This window comes from Hippoglossus stenolepis, chromosome 6, assembly GCF_022539355.2.
Source record: "Hippoglossus stenolepis isolate QCI-W04-F060 chromosome 6, HSTE1.2, whole genome shotgun sequence".
NCBI classification, from domain to species: domain Eukaryota; kingdom Metazoa; phylum Chordata; class Actinopteri; order Pleuronectiformes; family Pleuronectidae; genus Hippoglossus; species Hippoglossus stenolepis.
The window spans coordinates 13375592-13393735 of NC_061488.1; the positions used below are offsets into that span (position 1 = coordinate 13375592).

General features: G+C 44.3%; 1 protein-coding gene across 16 annotated transcripts in view; it reads right to left on the reverse strand.

Annotated features, from left to right (window-relative positions):
• Positions 1-784: 784 nt before the first annotated feature.
• Positions 785-18144, reverse strand: part of huwe1 (HECT, UBA and WWE domain containing E3 ubiquitin protein ligase 1) — a 37951-nt gene continuing 20591 nt past the window's right edge. For 8 of the 16 annotated variants that reach the window (XM_035160415.1, XM_035160421.1, XM_035160418.1 and 5 more), the window contains 40 exons: positions 17874-18041; positions 17609-17757; positions 17446-17533; positions 16753-16976; positions 16443-16654; positions 16135-16317; positions 15441-15613; positions 15219-15358; positions 15007-15082; positions 14657-14755; positions 14296-14423; positions 14045-14204; positions 13382-13610; positions 13094-13272; positions 12926-13015; positions 12605-12765; positions 12452-12494; positions 11297-11656; positions 10864-11074; positions 10297-10421; positions 9990-10210; positions 9448-9839; positions 8609-9266; positions 7784-8501; positions 7583-7695; positions 6783-6939; positions 6541-6673; positions 6116-6330; positions 5782-6020; positions 4906-5008; positions 4603-4752; positions 4252-4497; positions 4041-4158; positions 3810-3950; positions 3433-3720; positions 3157-3262; positions 2806-2923; positions 2190-2371; positions 1734-1924; positions 785-1617 (listed from right to left, as the gene is read on the reverse strand). In XM_035160415.1, coding sequence (XP_035016306.1) covers positions 1515-1617; positions 1734-1924; positions 2190-2371; positions 2806-2923; positions 3157-3262; positions 3433-3720; positions 3810-3950; positions 4041-4158; positions 4252-4497; positions 4603-4752; positions 4906-5008; positions 5782-6020; positions 6116-6330; positions 6541-6673; positions 6783-6939; positions 7583-7695; positions 7784-8501; positions 8609-9266; positions 9448-9839; positions 9990-10210; positions 10297-10421; positions 10864-11074; positions 11297-11656; positions 12452-12494; positions 12605-12765; positions 12926-13015; positions 13094-13272; positions 13382-13610; positions 14045-14204; positions 14296-14423; positions 14657-14755; positions 15007-15082; positions 15219-15358; positions 15441-15613; positions 16135-16317; positions 16443-16654; positions 16753-16976; positions 17446-17533; positions 17609-17757; positions 17874-18041 — 7790 coding nt within the window. In that variant the 3' untranslated portion in view covers positions 785-1514. The remainder of the gene's footprint in view (positions 1618-1733; positions 1925-2189; positions 2372-2805; positions 2924-3156; positions 3263-3432; positions 3721-3809; positions 3951-4040; positions 4159-4251; positions 4498-4602; positions 4753-4905; positions 5009-5781; positions 6021-6115; positions 6331-6540; positions 6674-6782; positions 6940-7582; positions 7696-7783; positions 8502-8608; positions 9267-9447; positions 9840-9989; positions 10211-10296; positions 10422-10863; positions 11075-11296; positions 11657-12451; positions 12495-12604; positions 12766-12925; positions 13016-13093; positions 13273-13381; positions 13611-14044; positions 14205-14295; positions 14424-14656; positions 14756-15006; positions 15083-15218; positions 15359-15440; positions 15614-16134; positions 16318-16442; positions 16655-16752; positions 16977-17445; positions 17534-17608; positions 17758-17873; positions 18042-18144) is intronic. The other 8 variants (XM_035160426.1, XM_035160425.1, XM_035160420.1 and 5 more) reach the window with 7 other exon arrangements.

Here is an 18144-nt window from a genome sequence, read left to right on the forward strand (position 1 = left end):
TCAAATACTTTACAAATTGAAACTGCCAGGTAAATGCATGTTTTACATTTCACGATTTATAACACAATCTAAAATTATAAAATGTATTTGAATAATCAAATATGAGGTAACCTAGCTAGCCTGATGAATCCGTTCCTATAGGTTTCAAAGTAAGGCGTGCCAGGACACTTTAATATCAATTTATCATGAGTAGTTCCTGCTGCAACATGAAACGTCAAATACCTCTGAAAAAAAACAAAAAAAAACAAAACCCTCAGAGGACTGTACGATGACAAGAAATCACTTGGTGGTCTCTGTCGTCTTTGGCCCATCAGCACTGAAAAAGCAGCAGAGGGACACTAGGTGTTGGGACATAATCAAAAGGTACAGAGATTTGATTGAGAGTGGAGGGGAGACCGGGTCAGTGGCAGCATAAAAAAATGACAGCACTGCTGCACTGAGCTCCCAATATGATCCCCTAAACAACTACCCCCCCGACTTCAGGCGGTGCATCAGGAACGTGCTCCGGGACGGCGTCAGTCATTACACAAAAGCTTCACAGTGCCTAAGTGATTTTGTCACGAGTGACAGTTTGTCTGATTCACTGCCAGGATCAGTGTGAGCATGAGGTGTGGGATTGATTTCACTTGTCACAGCATCACTGATAAACTGCCAATAGTATTACCAAACAGAATTTTTTTTTTTTTTTTGCAGTATTTTGGTGGTTTAATTCAGAAGTGACATATTTAGTTTGGATGTAATGAATTCACTGCAGGTAAAACACTGTTAAAAGAGACAATGGACGCAATTTTATGCATTTATTCATGTAGTTATTCCACTCCGATTCAAAGGCTCAAGGCTGGGTCAGCGATTTAATAGCCAAAAATACTCTAGAATTTATGGTTAATGTTCTTTTTTTTTTATCTCCTTCAGGTTTTCTCTTCATTTTTTTGTACCATCCTTCCTTAAAAATGCCACAAAACTTTGAAAAGTGCATTTTTGTGAATATCTCAAACTCCTCAAGTTGTCCATATACCCCCCATAAAAAGGTTCCCCGTCGTCAAGGCTTATGAGGTCACAAATTAGCAACAAGAAACCACCAATATTTTTCCCCAAAGGTTTTATAACCATCCTGTTCAAACAACATTATCTTTTTTCTTTTTACACAACCAGAGAACAAAAAAGATTAAACATAACAAACTCCCAAACCTTTTGTACAGAGAAATCAAACTAAATGAAGAAAACGTCTCTTATATTAGTCCATTATTATCCTCTGAATCCACTCTTGCATTTTGCCATTATCATGAGGCTCTGTGTGTTGTACGCAATGTCAATCGGTTCATTTCACTCGCTGGTTTTATCTGTTTTATATGGAATAGAAACCAGTAAGTCTAGGCCATTCAACAAGTAATCCAGTAATGTCTATGATAGTGTGTGTGTGTGTTTCAAAGGTTATCAGTGTGAATGTGTCAGGAGTAGGCAAATCTAAATCAACTGTCTGTTTGCATGTCTGAGTTTGTTAAGAGTCTCATAGTTTAAGCCAGTCCGAATCCCTCGGAGCATTCCTGAATGGCCAACAGCAGCATATGTCTCAGCTTCTCGTAGCTCTCATAGGCTGGGAGGTCCAGCTGGTTAAAGCTGGAGAAAGAGAAAGGTCAAAAAGAAAATTAAGTTACACCTTCACAATATCGTTCATTTCAGGATGAATAAGATTATTGATTATTATTCTTATCATTGTATTGATAGGTGTGTACCAGGTATGAGCAGATGGCAGGCGGTCAGTGGAGCGATCGTCACGGTGAATCTGGAACTTCTGGATGCCGTTCATGCCCTCCAGAGCAGCAAAACCCTGGAGGGGAACCTTGGAGGTACCAGTGACAAACTGTAGGAACTTAGCCCGGTCCGCCTGGTCAAAGGAACGCAAGGCCCTCCAGAACCACTGGATCTAAAGTTGTAAATAAAGGAATGCATGAGTTATAAATTTGTTCTTATACAGTTTTATCAATTGTTTTTTCTGTAGGATTGACAGTTAAAGGCTAGAAGCTGGAAGACATGAGCAATAACACCTAAATAAAAACAGCTTTACTTGATTTCAAACAATATGAAGATAACTGTCATAAGACGTGGACATAATCATACTCAGTTTCTCACAACATTTAGATGTGGCTTTTCATTTCCATAATAAATGTTTGTGCAAAACTATTCCATACCTGGATGGAGCTGGACTGGTATTTGTGATATTCAGTGTTGGCCTTCAGGTCATCAATGTCAATAGTGGGTAGGCCAGAGATGAGCAGCTCCAGCTCCTGCTCGGTGAAGATGGAGATCAGCCTCTTGGGGATGATCTCGTAGAATCCCTCGAGGAAGGCTGCCAGCTGCTTGCGGATTGCACCTAGAAAACAAGGGTTTAGAATTCACTCAGGGATCTTTCTGTAATACTGAAGATAGGCATGCAACCAACTGTTTTTAATTGAATTTGATGGCAATTCTTTTTCAATTAAGCTGCTGAAAATGTAATACTTTACTGAATAATGTTTTTGAGCAGCAGCTGGAGGGTGTTGGTTATGATAAATCAGCCATCTTACAGACAGAAGCACCACTGGATGGCTGCTGAATATTGATCAGTGCAACATTTAACAGGGCTGCCACCTAGTGCTTTATATGTGCATCTCTGGGAATATCTGCCCTGAACATTTAAGATGACATCTGTACATTTCAAGATATAGATGATTCCATCTGCACTGACTGTTTTCATTACAAATACAATTGTGTATTAACAATAGAGCCTTGCTCCTTGTAGGAAATAATAGATTTGGTGAGTCTTACCTGTCATCTTCATCTGGCAGACCAGGTGCACATACTCTTTTTTGTTTTCCTCTGTGACCAGGATATTGGCTCCATTTGGCTTGAGGTCTCTCACTTCACACACGCCGAACTCCTGGACCTTCACACAGAGAGCAGATGGAAACTTTCAGTGTCACACATCTTACAGAATTTCAGCTTCACATTTTACTGCCAGTTTTTTAATGTCATCCGACACTTTTAGCACAAATTTTACGAGATCATAAAGCATGTGGGAACCAAGCCCTTGAGGCCCAACCACAATTTCAACAGTTAAGAATGACAATCAATTTTCTACTTTAAGTTGATTGGAACATTTAGAGAACAGACACCAACCTCTGTGCTGAACGTCAGCTCATAGCCCAGTGTGGACACATCATTCTCCAGCAAGTAGACCAAACCCTGGAAGAATGGATAGTCCTCACTCTCCATGTCTGTGTACCTGGAAGACCACAGAAATACATTTAGTAACATAGTCAATAGAAAGATATATAGCTTACCAATCATTCAGTATAGTGCTAATCATGGCTTGGTTTGTTGGAAGTTTTGGTGTAGCTGAAACATGTCTTGAACAACTCGGTACTTGACTGTGACTGACAGTAGCTCAAATACCTGACACTCTTGCCCAGGATGTGCTTGTAGAAGCTGCGGGTGAAGTAGCACTCCAATAACCGGTTATCATAGACTGCCTTAGCCACCACACGACCCACGAACTTGAAGTAGCTGAGATGGTTGTGGTTGCAGTGAGATGATGGGTTGATGGTGTATGTGACACGGTCGCCTGGTGAAGTGCGGAACAGGGCGTACATGGGGTTGAACATCTCCCGAGAGATGATCATGTACCATTCCCTCAGCAGGCCACCAGCATCCTGACCCTCCTCTCCTTCAAACACGATGTACCTGTAGCGAAAAGTGAGCAGAGTATTACTCATGTTGAGTGGTTCAGAACTGAGAGGCCCTGCAGGTGGAAAAAGGGGTAATGGCCTTACAGTCGGTTTTTCATGTCCTCAGGGCTCTTGCGATGCAGCTCCCTGTAGGAATCCTCAAACACGTGATCTCTCCTCACATGCACTGCCATGTCCTCCTTCCTCAGGCCTTCATCCAGACGCTCTAACTCCTGGCGGAAGTACCTGCAGATATGGTTAGAAACACCAGAGGGTCAGTAATTTGAAGAGGCTATTAGACAGTGTAGGACAGAAGTGCAAAACAATCCCCCTTACTTTCTCTTCACATCAAAGTCCAGGATTCGAATGTAGTCAACCAATACTGCAAAGGGCCCATCAGCCAGGTGAGTGGTGGACTGGCGCAGGATCTGGTTAAGAACTGTGCGGTGAGTTTCTAAAAAGGAAGAACAACAAGTCTTGTTATACAGTATACTACAAATGCAAACAAAGCTTCATCATTCGCATTAGTGAAGTTGCTCAGGCTCACCGGCAAATCGAAGGAACTTCTGGGTGTCTGGTGGCAGGTTGGATGAGATATGCATGGAGGATGGTTCCCTTGAAAAGAATGGGTCCAGGGATGAAGGTGTGGCAGGTGTAAGCGGGGCTGGTGACAGCGGAAGAGGCTCATCTTTAATGTGAGAGAGCTGACTCTCCCGGGTGTCCCTCACTGGAGGTTTACTCTCTCGCTCAGTGGCGTGCACTAGGAAGAATGCCTCTACAGCAGGCTGGAGAACTGAGGAAACAAAGAAAATTTTCTTTAGGGGAACATATCACGAGCTTCATCTGACATCAATACAATGTAAATCGCACATAGCATAGAGAAATGCGTTCCACCTACCCAGTACAGCATGCTGGTCATGGGACTCCTCCAGCTCTTTCAGGCACTCCCCAAGCATGTCCCATAGCTCATCCAGCAAAAGCTGCTCACTGAGCAGAGGGAGTTCTGGAAGTCTCTCCTCACTCTCTGACGTGCTGTTTCCTTCTTCATCTAGAAAATTAATTTACAATACACACTGAATTAGATCATCACTGTATTAAATGAGAATTGTGCTCAGTGGATGCTGGAGGCATTTACTGAAGAAAACACAAATCACCAGGTGTTTAAATAGTCTTTAGCAGTGTGAACAGTTTGTAATCATACCCAGAGGCGCAGGGTCCTGATCTAGTGGAGAGGGCTGGTCCACATCCATAGGAGAGTCGTCTCTCTGGGCTGCCTGGGCTTCTGACATTGACTGCACCTCAGACTACAGAAAATAATTCAGAAAGGAGCAGATAGAGCAGTGACAGAGGATGAACAACAGGGAGAAAAAACACAGAAGAATTAACAGAGTTCTTTCCACAGTAGTCAATTATGGCCGATAATGCCATGCAAAATGTCACTTTCATGATCCACTACAAAAGGTGCAGGGATTGGACCAAGTAGGGAAGGAGGAGGGGCCAAAAGCGTGAAGCCATGTCAGCCAACAAACACATCAGTGAAACGAAAACCGTTTGAAGCAGGCAGGACATTTACAAACAGATAATTTCAACAGTCGAAAATGTTGTTTAAAAGACACTGGCATATGATGCAGTGGATCTCTGACACATCTGTCCAGTTGAGATAACGTTCACCAGGGCAGAAGTGTAGACACTGTCACTATGAATACACCATTTGAGAAGGGCTCTTGGATGAGTGCACAATGCATTAGTTTATCAAAAAATTCAATGCAATACAATATCAAATGTTAACTACAGCTATTTTTGCAAAATAGTACAGATGTACACGGTAAGTAATGGCTTAGCTCATGAATGTTAAAAATGTACAAAGCCCATAGAGGCAAAAAACTAATTAGATATGTTGCATGTCAGTAGCTTTTAGCCATTTCATAGCATTAAACCTTGATGACCACCACAGTAATTCTGTGATGGGTATACTATGAAGACAATGTTCTTTTTCTGTTGTCCACATTGTCTCCTAAAATAAGTGTGTGCAGTGTGTAAGTAGGAGTATGCCTGCTGTCAGTGTAGCCATGCTAACCGTGGCAGCAGCAGCCGTGCCAGCAGGGGGAGCAGCACCAGTGGGAGCATGGGGGGCTGCCACTGAGGATCCGGCGGCGACAACGGTTGCAGAGGCAGAGGAGGCGGTGGGTAAGGGGGCCTGTTGGAGGCGGCGTGCCCGCTGACCCTCTCTCACCATCTGGATGATGGCATCAGCTTCAGCCTCGAGCTGACGCACAGCAGCCTGGATGCTGCTGGCTGAGCCCAAACTGGTGGAGCCTGGACATTCAGAGAGGGAGGAGAGGGTTTATATCACTCTGTAGATCTTCAGGATAATGGATGTATGCATCAAGAATACTGTAACAACATCTTACCTAATCGCCCTGTCTGTTTGGCTTTCTTGTTGGCACGGCGGGTGTCCTCACGGAGCTGGATAATGACCTGCAGCACTCGCAAGAAAAACTTCTGTGTCGACGTCTTGGAGGTCAGTGAGCTCATACAGGGAAGCTGTAGTTCTCGTCCCCCAAGTGTGCGTTTCTGTGCAGCCACAATGACTACACTCTCCGAACCGTCAAACCTGTGCCCAAGCCAACAAACGCATACGAGGTAAAGGAAATTGTAGTTTTGGGACACTTCATGTAAAAACAGACACTGTCATTATATAATGCAGTATTACTTCGGGAAATCAAAATAGTTCAAATAGAGTCAGTCTGCTAGTCCCTTTTGAAAGCCCAGTGACTGTGAGTTGTGTGTTTGACAACCTAGTGTCACTGGGCAACCAGGGTCATAACTAGCTAACCTGCTTGTCATCTTGCCCTTGAGCCGGCCCGAGAGTGAGGAATCTTCAGGCGGGGCATCTGGGGAGTGTGAATCAGCTTGCGCCCGCCTCTGCTGCTCCAAGTTGTACTCTCTTAGTTCAGCCAGCAATGTGCCTGAGAGAGCGAGAGCGAGAGAAAATGTTCAAATGAACATGTAAAGAAAACTGTATTCGCTTGAATTGGGGGATGATAACTAGCATCAGTGTAGTCTCACAGCACTAACCGATCTGTTTGCATAGAGTGTATCCAAGGTGTCTAGCTCCACTGAGCAGCAGTCTGAGTACAGTGTCTCTGGTGGTACCGTCTCCTCTTGAAAGCTGCAGCAGAATGTTAGCTGCATCCTCCAGACCCTCCTCTGAACATGAGTGAGATGTCAACACCTTGTAAGGAGAAGGGAAAGAGTATTAACAAAAACAGAGGAGGGTGTAACAGAAACAGATCAATTGGCCTCTGTTGAAAACAGTAAATGATTGTTAACATTGTGTTATGAATGTTTATCATGAGAAATTAGCTTTTTGTGTCTGAGACAAAAGGTCTCTGAAGACTGTCAATAAAATTTATACTGGATCACTATTGGACTCTATCATCTGTCTAGCTAGTAAAACAGACTTGTGGCCACTCCAAGGTCAAGGCTTAAAATATTTCTGTTGTTGCGCCTCAAGTCTGAACAACTTCCCAAAGTCTCAGAATTGCCACATTAGTTTTTATGTTTTAAAAAGCAACTTCAAGCCCATTTGTTCTCTGATGGCTTCCCTTTGTATTTTCCTCATGGGTTCAACATTTAATTCTACTTGTTTTTAATATAGCTGAAAGTTGGTTTGTACAACTAACCAGACGGACTGGTCTTTGATTAATGGATGTCACAGTCCAGTCCAAATACTCAGTCCACCCATACAAGTAACGGTGACAAACGTGGACACAATTCATGCCATTCCTGCTCTGCTCATAGTTCCATGAGCAGTAATGGAAATTCACACACATTTCATGACAGCATGGCAGAAACAGTTTTCAACTTTTCCATACCTCCACAGAGAGTTGAAGCTGTTTCTCTGTGAGTCCACTGGAGGCCATCTTGTTGTCACTCTCTGAACTGGTAAGCGTGCTCCTCTGTTTCCCTATTTTTGAACCCCCCAAAACTGTACATCATTATCTACTAAAATCAATTTTACAATGTAATGTTTAAATGAACAGATGACATCGTATTTTGGAATAAATCAACATTACCTGTAGAGGTTGTTCCAGTGGATGTGGGTATACAGATTGTTGTAGAGGATGTTTGGGAGGCTGTTACACTCCCTGAGGATGTACCCTGGGCTGAAGCTCCCACAGAAGCCCCTGGGCCTGCCACAATGGGCTGGGTAGAGCCCACAGATACAGATACAGTGCCCTGTGTTGTGACTGGGGCCGTGGCTCCTAAGTTGGTTGCCACATGGGAAGCCTGTGGGGCGGGGTGTCCAGCGGGCACCTCCGTGGCCTTATTGTCAGGCAGGGCAATGGATATGAGGGAGAGCAGGCGTAGCAGCTTTTCAGTGAGCAAGGAGCTGCGTCTGATCACTGGGTGAGACAGCATGTTCATCAGCTGGCCTAGAGGGGACGTCTCCAAGCTGAACTGGGCCCCCTCAGCCTCTGCACTGCCCCCCAGAGGCACTGTCTTCATAGAGGCCTTGCCCTTGCGGCTGACATTCATGTTGTCCAGCTTGACCAGCAGGTCCCAAAAATCAGTGGAAATGCCCAGGGACTGGGGATTAATAGCAGAGGAGCCAAAGGAGTTCTGTGTGTTGGAGACATTAGAGCCGGGGTTGCTTTGAGACTGCGACCCTGACCTGGAGTTCCCACCTCCACCCAGTCCCCCGGAGGAGCCCAGACAAAGACGTGAGTCCAGGTCAGAAGACGATGCTGACAGATCCTTACACCGCTGCTGGGTGAAGTGGCTGGGGAACACCTGCAGGGGGTACACAGGAAACCAACTTAATCAACTTAGTTAACTATTAGAATTGAATATGTAATAAATTATGTGTCAGAGGTGGATGAAAAAAGCTGGACCGTCACCTTAGCTAGCTGGATAAGTGTGTCCAACACGTGTCGACAGACCACCGGAGCAGCTTGTGGGTGGATGTGAACAGTGGAGCCTCCACCTGCTGCACACGTGACACCTGCAGCAGCACCTGAAAGTCCTCCCAGTGTTCCAGATGCTGCAGAGGCCCCACCTGAGTGACGGTCAGCATGTTTCCTACCCGATACTCGCTGAATCTGGAAAATGTTTGTCCTGCAGCCCAAAGCTGCGTCCATAGAAACAGAGAGCCAGGAAAGCTGGTTGGAGCTGCGAGACTCCACCCTGTTCAGTAACTCTAAGGAGGAGGATGAGGATGATGAAGAAGAGGAGGAAGAGGAGAGGGAGGACGTAGCGGAACCCTTTGCTCCACAGCCTCCCTGGATGCTCCTTTTGCCACGAGAGTCCTCGAGACGCGAGGTCTCCACACACACCTCACTTTCGCTGCTGCGTTGGAGGATGGATAACAGGCTGCGAATGACCCACCCACGTGTCTGAGAGTGGTAGCAGAGATTCCTGAGCACACGGTGCAGACGGCTGGTGTTAAGCTTCGGTTCATCCACAAAAAGCAAAACCAGCAGGCAGGACAAGGCCTCGTGGTCCAGCAGCAACCGACCGCGCAGACGCAACAAGGAGTCTACGCTAGAACTGGAAGGTCTGAGGAAACAAAACCAACACATTCAGATTATCATCTATCAATAATGGTTTATCAAGAACATCTAGAGAAAAAAAAGACGTTTCTTAAGTTTCTAATGCCTACATTTAGTTAGTTTGTTGGGGATCAAACAAAAAATGTGAAAAGCATTTGGATTCTCAAGTGATGAACATCTTCTCTCACCTGTGGTTAGTTCCTCCCCCCATCTGAAATGTGGCTCCTCTCTGCACAGCCAGCCGGGTGTACTGGACGCCACGATTGCTCCCTAACCTACTTGTGAAGGCTGGTGAGCGCAAGATGGCTGATAGGGCTGAAGAAGAGCTATGACCAAACAGCCTCTCATGCATCAGTTGCCTCTGACGTGCCTCTTGCTCCCTACGCAACGCTGCGGCTTCAGCAGCAATATCTGGGGGCATCACAGCCAACACGCTGTCCTCCATATCCTCCAGGACACTACGTCGGAGCTCTGAAGGCAGCGTTTGGATGAAGGTGACTGGATCCAAAGGAGTGTCTCCCTGTGTAGGCTGCTGGGCTAGCTCCCTGCGCTGCTGCTCTGCCCGTTGCTGAGCAAGAACCTAAGATGACCAATGGCATGTTTAATAACAGAACTGCATATCTGAGACTTTTTGAATTATTTTTTATTATCTTTTTGTCCAGCTTGTAGATTTGAAGTTAAGCCTTTAGTCTACTGTGATCTTTCATTATTTCTGAGAAGTGTATCTCACCTCTTCCTGGATGGCAGGTGGCAAGGCCGCCAGGAATTCAGGGCTGACTTCTGTAACCCCTGGTCCTCCCAGTACAGGTGGAGTAGAGGAAGGCAGGCTGGTGGCAACAGGAGGACGGGAGGGTGGTCTGATCCCAAGCTGATTTTGCAGCACCTCTCGGCGGATGTCCTCAGGAAGAGCTGCCAGGAAAGAGGGATCCACACCTTCTGGCAGACTGATGCCTGCCAAGGTAAAAACATCACACATTATGAGATGTCATATTGCTAAAAAATGTAATGAATATAATAAGGGTAGCAATTAATTTTACCTGCAAGTGGGTCCTCCTCTTCATTGCTGGTTGATGGGAGGGGCTCTTCCTGAATGGCCTGAGACTGGCTGTCAGCACTGTCACTCCTGGGCATCATTTCCCCAGGGGATGACACAGAAGTGGAGCTGTAAACATAAAAGAAAAAAAGATTAGCAGTCAGCAAAAGTGTGTGCAATGAAATATTTATGATTATGATTTACACAGTGTTAATGTGCTTACAATCCAGAGGGAAGATTTAACTAAACCATATCATTGTATTATTTTGGTTAAAGGACTAAGTTTTCTTAAAACCATTCAAAAGGGATACAAAAATGTATTTGATGCACAGACTGAAAACAAACTAAAACTGGGCAAAAAGGAAAGTGGATTTTTCCCCAGCTGGAAAAATGAATTTTTACTTTATTTAATTTGTTTTGCATCAGACTAAAGCATGTTCTGCATGTGCTGGCAAAGATAGGGGGTAAGAATCACTACCTGTAACCTTTATTGTTATCTAAGAGATAAAAAGAAAACATGGCATTGATTTTAATGTGCCTTGGGTGAGAAATCATACTACAAACTACTCACCCAGTCTCTGCATCTGTCTGCCTGTCAGTCAGTCCACTCTCCCCACTACCAGAAAGCTCCTGAGAGAGCTGGGTGGACTGGGCAGGGATGGGAGCAGCTTCTTCCTGAGTGGCAGAGGCAGGGCTGCTGGTATCCATGGGAGACCCTTCCAGTTGTGACACACCCACTACTGCAGGCTCTGAGGTCTCCACGATGTCTGGACTTAGGGAGGCTGAGAAAAAGACAATAAAATCATTAAGGGGAAGCGTTAGGAAATAATAACACTAAATGCACTGTAGTAAAGTTCCATGGGTCACTGATTTTTTTTTCAGTGCTCAGAACTTTTTTAGGACAGATCTAGCTTTGACCAAGATCAACAACATTGTTTATATTACAGATGCTTGTCCTCACTGTTGGCCAGTCTGTATAAAGAGAGTTTTCAAAGTTAATCTACCTTCCCTGCCTTCATCCAACGCTCCTCCTCCACCGACTCTCTCACCGATTGTGGGTGCTGGGGACATTTCCATCTGAGATGCCTCCGCTTCACTGTTTGGTCTGTCAGCTGCCGCCAAGGGTGGAAGGCCGGCCCCTGCTAGAGCAGCCAGTGAGCTGGCATGCGACTCAGCCAATAGCAGGTCAGCAATTGGCTGGTGGACCTGCTGACTAATCGCAGTCTCCAAGGAGACTAGAGCCTGCTCATGAGGAGCAGGTGTTGTGGGGGTGACCTCTCCAGATGGGGGAGCAGTGAGGAAACCTTCTGAGACCCTGGGTGGGTCCAGACATGACACTGTGCCACCCTGAGCCTGCTCACCCTCTGTAAGATCCATAGAGAAAACTTGTGTGAAAACAGAAGTACAGTTTTTATACTTTCATGAACTAAAGATTACTGGTTTATAGATTTTCATTCAGAAAATTATGCTAAATAATTGTTGCAAGTGAGTAGCTTTTTTCAGAGGTTATTAATGGCTACTAATATTGAATGTTTAACTGGGCCCTTAAATATTTAACAATTATGAAAACATTTTCACGATGCAAGATAGTAACCAATTGTTAACAGAGCAGAACATTATCTTCACAGAAGGCAATAGCCACTGCTGAGGAAGGCAGTAAGTTGTATAGTTATCTCCTGAACGGGGTGCACAATCCTGATCCCCAACAACAACACAACTTACTACCTCACCACAGCACAGCCAAGTGTAGAATAACAATTACGTACAAGATACATACAAAGCAACGTTGTACACCTGAGATACAATGTCAATATGTGCAGTTGGGTACTTAAGACAGCACTGTAAATTAGATACGAGTTTGATAAATACACACAAGTTTTTTACAAGTTAGTAGGAGTGGATTTCCTTTGTAGCAGATGAAGATGCCGAGCTGGTATGGCGTTGCTATAAGAAAGACAGTAGACTGTATAGTTATCTCCCAGATCTGGTGTGATCCTAAAACTATACAAACTACTACCTCATCCCACAGCACGCTTTGGTGTTAACTTGCCTCCGGGTGCTCATCACTGTGATGTGTCCATTTTAGACAGGCTGGATAATTTGAACATCAAGAAAGATTATACATATATATAAATATTTTTTTTTACAAATGTCAGTACCTGCAGTGTTGTCTGCACCATTAATTGTCCCCAATCCAGAACCCTACAGACAAAAACAAGACCAGACATTAGCAAATAAACTGACCTCAAAGTTGTATGTCTAAAATGTAAATAGAGTCAGATTCCCAGTCAGCAAATGTATTATTTACTAACCTGCAGGCTCTGTTCCCTGGCCTGTTCTGCTCCAGAGGCCCTCCTCTCATTTTGCTTCGACTCCTCTTCCTCCGCCAGCTGCCTCCTCCTCTTTTCTCTACGCTCTTCCAGTTCCTCATCACGCAGACTCTCTAGATGCTGCAGGATAGGCACCTTCACAACTGAAAGCAAACACAGACGTTAGAACTCATCCTTGGCTTGTGCTGTAAATTAAAAAGGTCTGGCTACATCTGTAGGGAAACCCCTGCAATACTGTAGCACATTATAATGATATTTAGTCAAATTCATCTTTACTGAGCTTCTGGTCTTCAACAAACCTACCTGCGACACAGTCGTGCATACTCTCAGCATCGAGCACTTTACACTCATCTGTCCATCTAGTTAAGGCAGTGGGAATACTAGAGAGGGTGCCTAGAGACAAAGAAAAAAAATGGTTACAAATTCGAGCAAATACTTAACACCAAGACCATTGTAATAGGTCAACCTCACCTGCTTGTCCCCCAGTACTACTTTGCTCATGGAAAAAATCATCCAACAACTCATCATCAGAGCGAGCAATGATGTGCACGTCTTCATTTCCAACCAAAAGGCGGGCACGGCCGCGAGACTGCAGAGGCAGAGAGCTGGACAACTGTAAAATGTCTGCTGCAGCACTGGGACCCAACAATCTAAAGAAGGGAGTAGAAGACGAACAGATATTTTTAATAGTAATATTGCTCAAAGCAGATGTTGCAAGACATATTGTTTAACAAAGCCACCAAAATAACATGCTTTCACCTTTGCAAAATGAGTGGTGGGTTGGGCTGGCGATTGCCAGGGTAGTGGACATGGATAGTATGTCCACTGTTGGCAGTGAGCTGGCGGAGTGTCCGCTGACTGCGACCCATGCCCTGAGCTAGGCGGCTGCTTGTGCCTGCCACGCCTAGGGTGAGGGAACCGTGGTCAGCATGGCGCACCATCAGTGGGTGGGAGCTAGGGATGTTCCCTGGGGAAGGAGGGATGTCAGCTGATGGAAAACAGAAAACAGTAGGCAGACATTAGGGGGGCAGAGCCACTTACTATCTGACAGACCTTTTTCAACAGCAGAGATTTTGCCTCGTTAAGCACATGTGTGATTGATAACATTAAAAACAATGGTAATTCATTTAGGTGAGCTAGTTCCAGGGTGGTGTTGGTATTGTGCATGCTGGCTCACCATGCCGGTGAGCCAGTGTGGCTTACTGCAACACTTGCAGCAACTGAGCAATTATTAACAGATTTTCCACTCTGCTCTGACAAGTCAGAATGTCTGCTGTCAAAAAGGCATTTTGTGGTGTGAACCAGACTTAATATAAAAGTATGATGGAATTTTTTTATTGATTCAAATTGAGTTTGTGGGTGAATAATGAATTACAATTCATTTGACATTAGTAATTGTTGGTTCTAAATGATGCTGCATACCGTTGTTGGAGAACATGTTGTCGAACTCTATGATGAGGTCATCGTCTCTGTCAAATCTTTCAAAGCGGATGTGAGGTGCGGCATTGATGTCAGGGAAGTCCTCGTCCAACTCCATCTCTGAACCTTCATCGTCATCATCCTCGTCTCCTTCCTCATCATCCTTGAGAGGGAGAGTAGCAGTAATATCGTCAGTTTTAAGGATGAGCAAGAATTACAAATTGTTTACTTAACCTCAATGCATTAAGTCATACCTGATCCTCCTCCTCCTCCTCTTCTTCCTCCTCCTCCTCATCCTGACTGTCTTCATCATCATTGCTGCCGCTAGAATCTTCCTCCTGAGTGTGTTCCTCATCCTCGGGTTCCAGGATGTTCATAGAGTCTGATGGAAGAGAGAACCACACAGTTGTTAAAGTATATACAGTATATTGAGAAGCTGTCAGTCCCAGTCAAGTCAAATCTTATGTAAGTATAATTATGTAATAATCGGTAAAGCATTACAACCCCCTCAGTCCTTAGATCCTTGAATCTAAGAAAAAAAAACTCTTTAATGGAAAAAAGACAAACAACTGTGCAGTTGTTTGTCTTTAACGTTGTGATGTTTTGATGTCTTACCTTCCCGGTTTGCCTGAAGAGTGGATGCCTGGCTAATATTTGAAGGGGCCTCATCCATCAAAACATCCTCTTGCGATTCATCTTCACCGCTTCGTCCCACTGTTTGACAGAAAAGATGACAATTGTTACACTGTTGAACTACTATTCTTTTTTAACTGTTTAACCATATTAATTGGTCAAAAATGGTTCTGGTTAGTTTACAGTTTATTTAACTCTTCATTATGAACATCCATGATTGTACTTAAATTGTGTTTTTTGTATCAAGCACCTATACCACAGAGGATTTGTGGTTTTGAACCTAACTATTCTAACTTTTTCCATACCATCTAGCTCATCTATAGGTGACTTACCTATAATAGTGCTGTTGACAGTGCCAGCATCTCTTTCCAGCAGCTCATCAATCAGGTCCACCAACTCATTCTCTACCTAAAAGCACAGGGAATGATGCAAAAATACCGTTGGTCATATTTGCTATTATGTTATGGCCAGTAATTACAGAGGTTAAAGATGAAGTGATGTGGTGAGATACAATGAGTATTGTGTGTAATTAAATGTCAATCACCTGCATAGCCTGTGTGCTGAGAACCTCTGGCTGACCAGCGATTACTACAGTGTCTCCCTCCGTCTCTCCATCCATCAGGTCGGTGTCTGTTCCCTGCACCCTGTGGTTGCCCTCTGCTGGCTCTGCCTCACCAGACTCTCCTGGAATACATGTCACACATCAGCAAGACACATTTGCAATGCCTGGATCTAGAGTCTTGAAATACCTCATCTGACTCAATACCTTGGTCCTGAGTGTTGCTGTTGCTGTCCCTGGCAGTGCCCACAGTATCATGTTCAGTCTTGTTCTTGCTGGAGCCTCCTTTGCCCCCAAACAGACTACTGGGCTGGTTCACAATACGGGACAGAGTCTCCAGAGGCTTCAGGGCAGCATTCACTGTGTTGGCCATGTTGGGACTGAATGATATAGAGGAAGAATGTCGAGTCATTTTATACTGATTTTATGTCACAATATAATTTTGGCAAAGCCAACATGATTATGAAACCGAACTACTAAGCCCTCAAGATCAATTGTCATTTTTGCGATGTCTGGCTTAATACATTTCAAAATGGTGATTTGGGAAAGCCAGGGTTAAGAGGCGTGCCATGATGACCTAATCACAGATTAAATTGTGGTATAGAGTCTTTTTCTGAGCGGTTCCACATTTTGTTTATCTCATATACCTGCTGGTGATATGTTACACTGTCCTGCCAATGGTGATACACAACCCTACTGATTTACAGGTGATAATACTATGATAAGATATGCAGTAATGCACCAACAGGCAAGAAGAAAACTATATACTAGTTAACATGGATGGATCATTAGGACATGCACCATAGGGGCCCGTTTAACTTCTTAATCCACAGATCATTTTTTGTAATGCAAGGGCCCCCAGTCTAGTAATTTTATTTAAATGAATATGGTGTAATCATACCTGGACAAATCCAAGCTGTGAGGCACACGGGCTAAGTCGTTAACCAGTCCTTTCTTAAGGAAAAGCCTTATGATGTTGTTCATGCCGTTGTGTTGCGTCTTGGCTGCTGCTGTGCTATAGAAGCTGGATGTGGATGGGCATGATTCCATGATGGTGCTGATGATGCACATCACTGCCTGAAGCCTGTGAAAAAGATGGGGGCAGGTCCGACAGTGAGTGTGGGTTTGTTCACATCGATGGAAATTATTAATCAATCATGGCTTATATTATCAATATGAGGTTGCTTGAAATATTTTTATGTCGTTTACCTGGCGTGTTTTTCAGCGCCTTCTGCCATGGCTAGTGCTCGACTTAGGGCCGCCTTCACCTCATTGACAAGGGCTACCTGGGCATCAGTGCCTGTGCCGGCAGCTGCCAGGCTGGCAAGGAAGAGACGTGCCAGGGCTGGGGTGTCCTTGTCTTCTGAATTCTGGGTGTGGGGCAGCAAGTGGTCCAGTACAAACGCTAGAACACTGCAATCCTGTTAGGATGTAGGGTGGTGAATAAGGGTTAAGATTAAACATAAATTAATGCAATAAAATAGAGATGTGAATGGTTGACAAGATTTTAACTACCCACCTCCTTAATAAGTTCAGACTGTCCAGCAGTGTAGCAGTAGGAGGCAATTAATGTGGCGATGCCAACATAGGAGCGCACCAGTTCAGCCAGCAGTCTGAGGATGGTGGAGGTTGGCATCAGAGGCTTACTTGCCTTTACCTTGGCTGCTTTACCCTCATCTGAGCTTGTGCCTTTCTCTCCCTCCTGTTCCTTCTTCTCCTCCCGCATCTCTTCTGGTGTGGAGGCTGAGAAACAGAATGATAGAGTACACATATCATGTACAGTTCAAATAACAATATGGGGGACGGTCTTGCATTAAAGATAACCCAAATTAAGCAATACTTTAAAATGTATTTTACACATGGTGTGGAGCACATTTTAACTGTTTATTTAGGGCTGAAAATACAAAACTTTAACCATGAATAAAACAGAGCAATATTATGCAGTTTGCTTTGGCACTTTCATCTAATCATTTAATTATTATGTTGGCGAGCTAAAACAGTTGAATTAGCAGAACAACTATTTACTGACAGAGCTCGTCTGCTACACTGTTAACATACACTTTTACCATTCCATATACTGCTTTGCCATAAATGACACTAAGAAAGCTATCAGACTGACAGCTAATCAAACAGTATTAGGAGAGGTAAGAGTATCATACAAGTGCGGTTACTTTAAACTTGCATTGTATTTAAAAAAAACTTTTAGTCTCACCTTCTCCTTGTGGTGTGCCAGACTGAGAAGACTCAGCGACAGCTCCATCAGCAGCAAACACTTGAGTCTGTGACAAAGAGACACGGCTCTATTATTCAATGAGATAATACAAGTCATGTTTTAATATGCAAGATTAACTGGACTACATGTCATTGAGACTCACATTGATATGGAAAGCAGACTGGGAGTCGAAGTCGCTACCCTGCCGGGTGAGTCGGTATTGCTGGTAAACGTCATCTCCAACATCCTGCAATATCTGGCACAGGTCTTGACCACCAGGCACAACTGCTGCACGTTCTTCTGGACGCTCCGCTGTGCCACACACAAAAGCAAACACTTAGCTGGAATGTTCAAATGCCTACTTACATTAAAATTACATATACACTTATCAAATCGGTAGTTGTCAGGATCTTGTTAGCATTCCTTACGTTCTTCGGGCGCGTGGTAGGCAGCCAGAGCATTAAGCATATCATAGATGACCTCCTTGATAGTGTCAGGAATAGCAGGTAAGGGGGAGAGTTTCAGAGGAGTGGTCTTCACCAGCTGCACTGCATTGGGCCCCTTAATTCGAAGGTTCTCAAACTCATCATCAGACGCTGTAGAGAAGAATGCAGTATGTGTTTATAGGCGTTGAAATATCGACACACAATTTAAGAGCTAAATAAATCAGTTGAACCCATTTAAAGTATGACTAAATGT